This window comes from Marmota flaviventris, chromosome 6 (assembly GCF_047511675.1).
Source record: "Marmota flaviventris isolate mMarFla1 chromosome 6, mMarFla1.hap1, whole genome shotgun sequence".
Taxonomy (NCBI): Eukaryota; Metazoa; Chordata; class Mammalia; order Rodentia; family Sciuridae; genus Marmota; species Marmota flaviventris.
Window position 1 is genome coordinate 19,483,389 of NC_092503.1, and position 12,413 is coordinate 19,495,801.

At 42.3% G+C, this 12,413-nt stretch overlaps 1 protein-coding gene across 3 annotated transcripts in view; it reads right to left on the minus strand.

Moving 5' to 3' along the window:
• Window positions 1-635: 635 nt before the first annotated feature.
• Grm1 (glutamate metabotropic receptor 1) overlaps window positions 636-12,413 on the minus strand; it is a 380,075-nt gene continuing 368,297 nt past the window's right edge. The window contains exon 8 of one of the 3 annotated variants that reach the window (XM_027938489.2): window positions 636-1,581. In XM_027938489.2, coding sequence (XP_027794290.2) covers window positions 636-1,581 — 946 coding nt within the window. Of the gene's footprint in view, window positions 1,582-9,022; window positions 9,084-12,413 lie in introns of those variants that run through there. The other 2 variants (XM_027938491.2, XM_027938493.2) reach the window with 2 other exon arrangements.

Sequence of the window (12,413 nt, forward strand, 5' to 3'; positions counted from 1 at the left end):
AAGGCTGGTGCTGGATGGCAGCAATGGATGAAGAGAGGCCCCAGTGAGGGTCAGTTCCTGAGTCTTCTGAAGACCAGGATTCTGCAGGTCCAGCAGGGACAAGGGCTTCCAAGAAATGAGTTGCTGTCCCATCACCTGGTCCCTGGGTGTCCCCATTTTCCGGTCCCTCCCTTTCACCTGCCTGCTCTGACTGGCTCCACCTGCTTACTACAAATGCCATGAACTAATGGTCCCCAGAGGTGGTTCCTTTTCTGGCTTGGCCAAGTGTGTGTGGGCATATATATATGTATATATATATATATATGTATGCACAATGGTGCAAAAGAGGAGATTATTGTTGTTGATTTTATTTTTATTTTTTGCAATAAAAGTTACATACCATATGGAATTGTGCTTTGTCAGAATTCCCTTTCTTCCTAAAGAAGGCTTTGAAAAATTCAAGAATCAGAATCCTGGCCTGGCTCACTGTTTGCTTGCTATCTTTCCCTCTCTCCTCCGTTAAGGCAGCAGCAGCAGCTTTCTCTTCCTCTCCTCCCCATTTGCCCCCCACCCTCTTCTCCTCCTGGCTTTTGCATATCTCTGGAGGGGTTGGAGCTCTCTGGCTTATCCTGCTTCTCCATTCAGACGCCTCCTCCCTACAGGGTGGAAGAGCTTTGCTTGTAGTCCCTCAGGATGACAGAGGCATAGGACACGTTGGGAGGGGTGCAGAGCACCGACTCAGACACTGGGGAGCTGGGCACTGAGCTGCCTGAGGCCACCGAGTCTCGGAAAGGCGACGGAGGCGTCAGGGCAGGAGAAGCCTCAGGGGTCAGCTTGCTGGCCGCCTGCAGGTCCTCTTCTTCTTCTTCCAGTTCGTCTTCCTCCGTGGTCCCTTCGCGCTCATACACATACTCCTGGAGGAGCTTAAACCTCTCGCTGTCGTCCTCGTCCTCCGCGGGCGGGGAGATGGGCTCTTCCCCGAACGTGCTCAGCTGCAGCGGCAGCATCTGCAGGTGCTGCGGGGGTGGCGGGGGCGGGTACAGGGACCGCAGCCCGTTCCCCGGGCCCCCAGGGCCTGCCAGCACCGCATGGAAGTCCGGGATTCCCGCGCCAAAGTTGTTGACCACTCCCTGTAGCTGGTCCATCAGAGGTTTCTGCTGCTGTGGTGGCTGCTGCTGCTGCTGCTGCTGCTGCTGCTGCTGCGGCTGCTGGAGGGGAGGGGGCAAGCCCTTGGGGATGGCCGGGTTGGCCAGGAAGAGAGGGGTCTCCTCCGCTGTCAAGTGGGGCGGCAGAGGAGGCGTGGTCACCGCGGGTGACACGCGTCGGTGCACCACCATGGAAGGGCTGCTGGGAGGGCTAAAGCGAACTGGCTGGGCATCCTCCTCCTCTTCCACGTTGTAAAGGGACTTGGTGCTGGTATCTGAAAAGGTCAGGCTCTTGCCAGAGCCTTGGTAACTTTTTGTGAGGGGCTTGATGACGGCCGTTTGGTTGCAGGCCGTCTCATTGGTCTTCACGTGTACAGAGAGGCGGTGCCACATGTGCTGTCCCTTGGGTACCTGTCTTCCACCTGGTTCAGACCATGACACAGACTTGCCATTAGAACTATGAATAAAATAGAGATGGGTTTATTTGCAGATGGATTATTCACAGAGAATAAAATACATATAATTCCTATGCATACCCAGCTCAATGTGATTTAATTGTACCCTCCCCTCTAGGTCCTCCCTCCACACCCCAGCCTCCCTTCAGTATAAATCCAACACCAGGAGCAGCAGTTATGCAGGCCTCTGAGCTGCAAGCGGGGCATGCGCACCACTCCAAGAAAAGAAATCTGACCCTGAGCAACATTGTTTGGGAGAAAAGCTAAACTGTGGAGGGGTGTCTGTCTGATTGTGTCTCTGTTTCTTTCTTTCTCTCTCTTTCACATACACAAATACACACGCACACACGCACGCATGCGCGTGCACACACACACACTTGTCAAAGGCAATAATAAAACAATTATTCAATGCAAACCATTGAAAGATTCCCAAACTGATGAAGGAAAAAAATATTTAAATCTTAGTTACACTTGGGTGACAGAATGTGATGGCTACAGTTTGTGGGACAAATTAAGACTCATATATAAGTCTAATCCCATGGCCTGTGGAATTATGAAATAGAACCTCTCAGTTGCCCATTCTGCTATGAAGTTATTTCCTATTACCAGAGGGGCACGTGGTACCTGGATGAAAGAGGAAAGTGTAGATGGCAGAAAAACTCACATCCATGATTGACTGATGTGTTCCATACCTTTCCATTTTCTTTTTTATTTCAAAACATTATTCCCGACAAATACAACAGATAACAATTCCTTTAAAGGTCCTGAATCACAGCAGCTAGTTTGGGATTTTTCACACTGGAATTTTCAACTAGCTGTGTTTGAAAAGAACGACGAAGAAGCCTAAGAAAATACTGATGCTCATATTTCTCTTTAGCCATCCACAATAATTTGCTGCAAATGAGACAAAATTAGGATTCAGACAAACTGGCAGTTACTGAGACACAGGCTCCTGCCTGGATCTTTCCTCTCTGTGCCTGGCAAATTATCAAGTTTCATCTTGATGGAACCCTCATGAAACCAACCAAATATAAATCCTTTCTGAAGAAGAAGAAAAAATGAATAAACTTGCTGTATGTATAAACCACAAATTCTACCCTGTTTATTGCAGTATGGTCTTGCTTTTGGACTTGGTTTATTTTCTGTGTAACTTTAAGCAGATGGTGGTACCTTACCATAGCATCCTATTAATAACATCAGTGTTAATACTTAAAAGAAGTAAGTCATTTTTTCTTCTGTTTTTTAATTAAGAGTTTACTTTCTTCTCTGTACCCATTAAAGCAACAGAGAAAGTAGCACAATAAGAACACATTTGAGGGCCTGGGGCTGGGGCTCAGTGGTAGAGCGCTTGCCTTGCACGTGTGAGGCACTGGGTTTGATTATCAGCACAGCATATAAATAAATAAAATAAAGGTCCATTGACAACTAAAAAATATTTTTAAAAATTAAGAACACATTTGTGACATTGAAAAGAATGTGAACATTTTTTTCCCTTAGGTTGGGATATGAAATTGAGGATTCTGTATCATAGTTTTTTGTTTGAAAACTATGTGGGAAATGAGAAATAATTACCATAATGGTTTATTTAATAATTTTGATAATATAAATGTGGATCATATTAAAAATTTTATGTGATGTTCACATTTATGTGGATGGTAACATTTCATATTATAATCCTGAAAGGTGAAGTGAGCCAAATAAGTACAAATGAGTTTACAAAGTCTGATATTGATTATAAATAGTTCTGTTTACAAAAGGCTCTATAATATATATATATATATATGCACACATCTATGCATGTATATATACGTATATATGCTATATAAAACAAAAATAACAGCTAAAAATTTTGACTTTATAACTTGGGGGAAAAGATAGTTCTCCCATATATCTGATAATCCATGTGGCATTTTTAATTGTCTAAGAAAATTTTTATTTCTAAACTATTATATCAAAACAAAGGCCATGGCACATGCCTATAATCCCAGCGGCTTGGAAGGCTAAGGCAGGAGGATGGAGAGTTTAAAGCCAGCTTCAGCAACTTAGTGAGGTCCTAAGCAACTTAGCAAGCCCCTATCTATAAATAAAACATAAAAAAGGGTTGGGGATGTGGCTCAATAGTTAAGCACCCCTGGGTTCAATCCCTGGTACCAAAAACAACAACAAAAACAAAATGAATATCTCTCTCTAATATGAGCTTGATATATTATCAGAGAATTTGTGTTTGTAGATGCTAAATTTATAAACTTCTTCTCTATATTGTTAGGATAGCTGACCAGCTTCTGAGATGAGGAAGCTCAAGTACAAGATGGTGGTGTCCCTGGCAAGGACTCAGTTAACCAGCCAGCCCAAGACAAAACCAGAAAACACAGTTCCTCTTCTGAGTATAAAACTCTAGATGAACATGCCTCCCCATCTCATTGTCTGCTCCACCACTCTATACACACTGTTTTTCTCTATATATTTGATATAGCTCTTCAAGAACACAAAATACTGCTATCTGAACCTTATCCTCCTTAATTATGCCTTATTAGCCCTTCTACTTTAGTGATTTTCACTGCTTTCAATTGCAAAGGAAAAACTTTTTTCTTTCCCCAATATCTTCCCCTCATTATTCACTTTAATAAAATCATTAAACTAAAATGCTATTTGTGTTTTCACTTAATTATGGGTATGTGTGTGTTTTAAGAAAGAAAGGAAGGAAGGAAGGAAGGAAGGAAGGAAGGAAGGAAGGAAGGAAGGAAGGAAGGAAGGAAGGAAGGGAGGGATCCCTTTAGAGCTGGTCTGCACCTCATTCAACCCTCAGGCTTAGGACCCAATGAAACATTGTCCCAGTCTCTCCATATATTAGCAAAAACAGGGTCTCCTAGTATATTTCTGGGAAAACCTTAGGTGACTCCACTCACTTTAACCACTCACTCTCATGGGCCGTTTTCCATATTGTGCAGGGGTTCCATGTGGAGCTCTTTTTAAATCACACACGTCCATATGTTAACAGTATTATTAATGATTTTGCAGGCAGATAAAACCACAATTTAGTTCTGTTTTGATGGAACCCAATTTTTATTCTTGTGAAGGGAAATTTTCACCGTGGCTGTCAAAATTAGCAGCTTTTCTTTCCCCTCAGAGTCTTGCTCTAATTTTGCTGTAAAGTCCTGTTTAATTAGGAAACAGATCTCATGCCCCAGGGCATTTATCAGATTACAAAAATTAGACTAACCTTGTTTTTCTTCAAGGACAAAATAAATTGCTTCTTAAAAACCCAGGTTAGTAGATGAAATGCATCATCTCAGAAACTGTAGCTCAGTCTATAAAATCTAGCCCTTCAGAATTACCCATTTCTCACTGGTGGTCCACGGACAAGCTGAATGGTCTATGAATCCACACATACATTAAGCATTGTTTTTAGAAAGAATATATATTATGTCTTTGTAAATAATACACTGCTATTTTTAAATGCATGTGTAATCTTTAACCATAAAGTGTAAATAAACTCTGGGAAGCTTTGTTGTGTTCTGTATTCAAACAACCTCTAATAAAGGTAGTTACTATCATTAATTGAGGTAAAGTTTTAATAGCTATGTTGATGTGAGAAGAAAGTATTCTATTTGGAAAGGTTGGGAACCTATTGCTGTGATGTTAAGAAGAAAATAATGTATGAAATATGTGGCACCAAAAGGAAATGAATGCATTTTAAAAAATGCAAGAATACAATGAAATAAGACGTCTATTTCATTCCAGGGAATCCTAATATATTCCCCTTTGGCCACTAGCTTATTCCTTGTATTGGTTAATTTTATTTGTTTCCTAATCTTAAGAAAAGCAGTCTGGTTTAGTAAACACCACATAATTGTCACAAAACACCCTATCCTCTTGCTTCAACTTCAAAAGACAGAACTCGAGCCTAAAAAATCTCCTATTTGAAGATCAAATGTAGTACTTTGGGGTAAATACCTCAGGTGGTTAAATATATTTACTGATATTAGAGTTAATGGAGGAAAAGGCTGTAGGCTTAGAGGAAGCAGGGTTGTATAGGATGATGCGTGGTTATCACTTGCAGAGCTAAGCAGGCCTGGGGCTGTAGTTCCAGCTACAAACAGGAACAGGATTTTGCTTTGATTTTTCTTTCATTAGATAAGTATCACAATTCCCCCAACACAAAACCCAATATTTACAGCACTTTAGAGAAAAGTTGGGAGTGGGTGGTGTAAACAGATTAGTATATCTTTGGCATTCAGAGTGATCCTGTCTGTTTTATTTGTTTCAGTAAGTACTAGTTACATCTGCAGAGTACACTGCTTTCTGCTCCAGAGAGGTCTAAAATGGGAATAAGAGTGGGTGGGTGTTTCAGATCAGGAGGGAGGCATCCTGCAGAAGCTGCCTGAAGGGAAGGCTTACACAACACCTGTCCCCCTTATGTCCAACTTAAGTCTCTGCCACTAGGCTTAACAGCTTCACAACAGATGTAAGGACAGTACCCACAAAGCCCATGGACAAGGCAAGACTTTCCCATAAGGGAGGGAGACTGACTCCTTGGAATCAGAGGAGGTTAATTTTGCTTTCTCTGGAAGTGAAAGGTGTGATGCTACCTCTCCTGAAACACGGTGTGGCAGAAGGGGTTGTCCTAATACTCTTGCCTTCACGGACATCAGTCAGCAGGTACTACCAGTTTAGAAGGTGACTCCTCAGGCCTAGGAACTTTTTGAAACCATTTGAGGCTGACTTCTGTTTTCTAAGACAACCCCAAGGGAGTCTGCCATACAAAGGACTTCAACTGACTTCAGTTCTACTTCTTGAAAGATTTCCAGAAAAATCTGCATATTTAGTGTATATTCTACAACCTGGGGCCTATCTGAACATAATTAAAATTTCTCGCTTTTTGACTCACCACTAGTTTTAATGTGGAGAATCTCTAAGTGTGCTTTTGAAGAGAAATGTTTTCTAATTATATGAGATCTTGGTAGTTTCTGTTGTTATTAAATCTTAAATAACATTGTGAGTCCCCCAGAGAGACTACCTCATCAGAAGCAATTCAGTGAACCACTGTCTTACTGAAATTCACAATATTATATAGTATAAATATTCAGCCCTTCCTTTAGAATCTTTAGAACATCTCCATCCTACATCCTTAAGCAACATGATATGGGTCAAAAGACAACCCCAAGAAAACCACTTTGACTTTATTAGGCTTTGTGCTTTCTTCGATGAACCAATAAAGAAAAAGACATGTACTGATTAAATTATCTCATTGAAGTTAGTGAACTATAGAAGTTTCCCAAATGTCTTATGGGTACAGGACCTACTGTCCTGAGAAAAGTGCCCAATCAGTTTCAAACTAAAGGGTAGAATTCTGATGGCTACTACATGGTCTTAGTTCAATGTAATCATGATTTATTGACTGATAAAAGAAATTCTGAAGTTTATTTAAGACATCCTCTTGGTACCAGAGCATCCTTTCAGCACAGGTAGATCAGATGAAATTATTCCTTTAGGAAATATAGATAAGCCTGGATTATGTTCCCCTTGAAGGACTTTCAGGTCAAACATTACCATTTACTTTATGCTCCCTGCTACCAGATCTATCATTTTAATTGCAAGACGCACTTCAGCCCCACATGAAGGCCTCACAATTTGCCCTGGAAATATAGGGCAGTTGCATTGCTCTGCTGGGATTATTTCTCAGGGCCAGAATAGACCTTGGCAGACCGTAATGATCCTGATCTAGTTTATTTCCACAAGTCCCTTTGCCCTGCTATTCACAAATCAGTGGGAATGAAGATCAAGGAAAGAACATATCTTTTTTTTTTTTTAAATTCTGCAGGAACAACCAAAGCTAAACATATCCATTTTTAGTCTGTGGTCCATGGTTTTAAAGCCACTGATCTCTTCCTGATCCTTTCGAGTCTCAGGCAGGAAAGCTGAATACAACACTTTCTGAAAGTTCTTCAAGACAACCTGTTGGTTGTGCTGACAGTTGTATTTTTTTTTTTTTTTTTTTTTGCTGCCCACCAAGGATGGACCACGTTGGACTTTAACTTTTACTTCTAGACACTCACCTTTGAATCTTGAAATGTCAGTTGAGTCTCCTCTCTTTCTCTGGCCCTGCTGTCATAACAGGACAAGCACATCTACCCATCCTCATCAATTCTTTTTGACAGGCAGCCAGCAGCTGTCACAATTAGGATCTCCTTGCTGTGTCCTTGGTCAGACTCACCCCTGGTACAGAACCCCTCAATGCTTTTGGACTTGGGAGAATTACAGAGAATGCACCCAGCCCTGCTCGAGCGGCTCTGGCCTAGATGTGCAGAGTCCTCCAATCACAGCCTGAAACATACTGGCATGACTACCATATCTGTCCCTCTAAGAACCAGGATGATTTGGTGGAGATTGCACTCTTTGATTTTAGGCTTTTAAAGGGAACAACCCAAAGGCAGGCCACGGACTCCCCAGTGTTCTCAACTGTGTGAACAGAAGAGACACCATGGCCCCAATCACCAGCCTCTGTGGCCAGTTTAGTAGCAAACATTTGAACAAATTGGGCTCTTGGCATTGAAGAGCTATTCAGGCCACAGAGACCTCATCAATGGGCCCCCTCCTGCTGCAGGAATGTGTACCTTTGACTCTCCCAGGAGTTTGAAGGGCTGTAAAGGAACAGCTGAAAATGACCACAGACTCCATGCACAATGAATTGAACATGGTCTATGTTCTTTTGTTAACTTAAAGAGACACTGTCAAGATCTAAAGGTCAAAAATTGGACCAGACATGCACTGTTTTTATCAGACAGGAAAATCTGATAAAAATCACTCAGAATGTTGGGGAAATGACTAATTTTTTTTAAAAGCTCTTTTTTTTTTTTTGTGGGACTGACAAAACTCTTGTTTTGTGCTCCCTAGAGTGTGGGAGACACCCAGCAGAGGCTCATGCTGGCGCCCACCCCCTCAAACTGACATTATGGAATTCTTCTGTGAATTTAAGCTATGGCTTTTACTTTAATGCAGACAGGATCATTTCAAACATTTGTGCAACAGCAAAAAGGCAAAAAAGAAAAGAAAAGAAAAAGCTCTGTTTGCCAAGGAGAAGCTGACAAATTTCTGAAGGGGGAAAATTCACTTTCGAGCTTGTGAGTAGGAGTCACAAACAAAAGTGAATCTCCAGAATTGAAAAAAAAATGTTGCATTGAAATGAAAAAAAAAAAAAAAAAAAAAGCAAGAAGCAAAAAACTCTGCTAACAACTTGACAGTGTCCTTTTAAGAACGATGGACAATCAAATTAAGGCAGTCGTGCAAACCATGGCACGTACATGAGTTCCTCATTCTTGATGGCATGCACCACATCTGTTTCCATGTTAGAAAGTGGAAAAACCCAGGAGAGAGAAAGCAAGAGGCAAAACACTATATTTTCCATGCAGCTTCTCTTACACATTCACTGCAGTGTGGGGGTTTTCAAAGCTGCACATGTGCCGACGGACATTGGCTGGTGGGCGAGAATTCTGGCTGCCTCTTCCTAAAGATTAAAAAGAAAAAGACACCCAGTGAGCAAGTGGTTATACAGGGGTACAGGTATGGTGAGCACAGCACTCAGGCAGTGCCTAGTCCTTGGCCAGGTTCGGGCCTGGCTCCTGCCTTTCTCCTGGTCACCTCTGTCTCCGGGTCCTGTATGCATTCTGCGTTGCCTGCCTATTTCTTACTTCCAGGCTCATTTATGAAAGCCATGTCAGCGATGTGCATTATTTCTTTTCCCTGTGAAACCATCCCTTTCCAAGTGGCAGATGCTTTTTCTGTTGTGTGCATCTGTCTCAGATTGACTGTTTTCCTTCACTGTTTGACATGCTCCTTATTCTTCTTTGCAGTGGACTCTACACCTCTGTTCTGATATAGGCTGAATCTTCCCACCCACAACCCCTCTTAAAGGAAGTTAATAAATTTATATCTGACATTGCAACTTTTAATTGCACTGCTGATTTTTTTCCCATATTGTTTCATCATAGAAGTATGGCTGTCACTTCATATAAAGTCACTCTTGGCATTCACAAGATGAAATGTGTTTAATGGTACAGGGGTGGAGAGCAGCCAGAGACCTGCCTGCTGAGATTGGAGGAGATATGACAAGGGGAGCATGTCATCCCCTTGCCTGGATAGACATGGCGAGGCTGATGGGGAGCCATAGAGTTGGCCTTTACATCATTGGTTGGAATAAGGATAAATGGTTTTCCCCTGTGTCCAGCAGAAAGTGGTAGGATAAAGCTATTTTTGCTGCCATGCCACATAAGAGGAGTGCTTGTCATAGGAAAGTATTTCAGGAATGAAGTGCTAAGCATGAACCATCAGTACATGCTGTGGGTGAGAGGGTTGAGGTTGATTGAGTTTTCAGGAAATTTCCCATGTTAGGAAATTGCATCATCACAGTTTCCTATAGGGCTCCCCAAAGAACTTACAAATGTTCTCTATGAATCAGCATTTGGCCATCTGCCCTCAAGGACCCTGGCAATAGCTCTCTAGTGGCAGCTCCCAGCAAGTCAAAGACTTTTTCCCTCTCTCCTCTCTCTTTTACCCATCTACGTAGACAGAGGAATGGAAACTCAGAAGAAGGAGGAGGCAATGTTGCAGGATGAGACCATGCCCTTCCCACGCCAAGTCTTTCAGGTTGAGGTCTCACAGATATTAGAAAGGAGATATAGGAATTTAAATTTCAAACAATAATATGCTGAAATAGCTTTTCACTACCTAGAAGTAAGGGATCTGATCTGAATTTATAAAATGAATTTTTTTTTCCATAGTGCAGGAGAATATAACATATAAACAAAATTGATTGATATTTATATTTCCTTTGAGTTTGAGTTATTCAATAAAACTTTTTAAAGGCACATGATAATATACCCAAAACAATTTGAAATCTTATCCAGAATTAAGAAGTTGAGAGGTTACCTGGTGTGACTTCATTGCTGCTGCAATAATACATCTATTTTAGAAAATTAGACAAAGAGACAATGTTTGCTATCTAACTTGCCAAAGTAATATATCCCTGACATTCAATTTGCCCACCTGAAATTACAAGTATCATTAAAACAATGAAGAGATGATAAGGAATAAAAGAATATTTGAATATATAAATGAGGTTAGTAGGAAAGAGGTTTAATCTGTAAAATATTGAAACAGTTCCTCATGAAAGAGAAAAAAAAAAAAAACCTTACTCAAAGCATTTGGCTCTGTCTTGCCAAAGTGCTTGCATCTTTTTGCACTTTCTAATTCATTCTGTTTTGGGATAATGTCTATAGGTGGCCTGGTCAAATGGTGCAAGGGATCAAGGACCCTGAAAGGGCTGGCTTCAGGGGTCTATGTTAAACACAGACAGACACATTGTCCCTTCAACAGCCCTGTGATCGATGTTTAGTGATCTGTGATCATCCTCTTGAAAGTCTATTACTTTTGTCTATTGTAAGTGACAGTGGATGGAAAAATGAAACATGCTCTGGGGATCTGGAAACAGCTCATGGATGGTCCTTCATTCCACAGCCTCCCTAACTTCCCAGGACAGGTCCTGGACTTTTTGTTCCCCTGCCACCGGAGTCCCAGCCTATCCAGCCTCCTCTAGTTGTCCTTGCACAGGAATCACCACCATCCTGGACTGCTTGAGGGGACCTGGGGACAAGCCCCAGGAAAATCAAGGTTTGGTAGCATCTTGAGGAGATGAACGACAGTGGTCATCTCTCCCTGGACTTGCAGTGCCAACACATGTTTGGCAGGCAGCATGCTGTGGTAGAGGCCAGTCTCATGCTCATCCTTGATCCAGATGGTTCAGATTTCCCTGTACTTTTGTTGCATACCTGTCTAACATGGTCTAGGGTAGGAGGTGTGTGGAAAAGGGAAGCAACTAGTTCAGTTTTCAGTTGCTCCAGCAGTGACTGACAAGAGGGGTTGTTGGCAGTGCTGTGCCTGTGCAAGGTGCAGAATGGGATCTGCAATGCCTAGAAAGGACTGCCTCTGCCCTGAGAGTGTCCTCACACAATGAACACAGCATTCAATGGCAAACACAAAACCCCATGACACACACACACACACAGAGGGTAAGCTCAGATGTTAATGAAAAAAGGCATGATATTATATTACCTTTAACACATCCCCTGCTTTACAAACCAGGGACCTCATGTTTTCATTTTGCACTGAATCTTGGAAATGATATAGCTGGTCCTGTCTGCTGGGGCTGTATGATAAGAACAAGGGGGCTGTCCTGACAGTCCAGAGACTTGACCTGCTGACTTCAGCGCAGGGGTAGAGTGCAGCATTCCCTGGGCAGCATCTGCTCCTCTGTGTATCCAGGGGACCGGGACAGGAAGCTTCACCAGCCTTGGTTTTAGTTTGTTTTTTGTCACTAGGACCAAACTATCCAACAAGAACAACATAAAGGAGGAAAAATTTATTTGGGGCTCATGGTTTCTGAGCTCTTAGTACGTAGAAGGCTGACTCCATTGCTCTGGGCCCAAGATAAGGCAGCACATGGGGGAAGGGCAGTGGAAGAAAGCTGCTTGGCTCTTGATGGGGTTAGGAAGCAGAGAGGGGGTAGGGAGAGACCTGCAGTGAAGATACACCCTTCCAGGGCAAGTGCCCCTAGGGATTCCCCCTCCTCCAGCCATGCCCCACCTGCCTACACTTACCACCCAGTCCTTTCAAATTAGGATGGAGGTATTAAGTTACAATTGTCACAATTCAATAATTTTGACTTTGAATTCCTGCAGAAATGGGAACTTTTGGGGGATACCGCCTGTCCGAACCATAACAACCTCTGTCTCTGACATTGCCTTTTGGAACCATTCCCGCAGTTCGTGACAGCTCTATG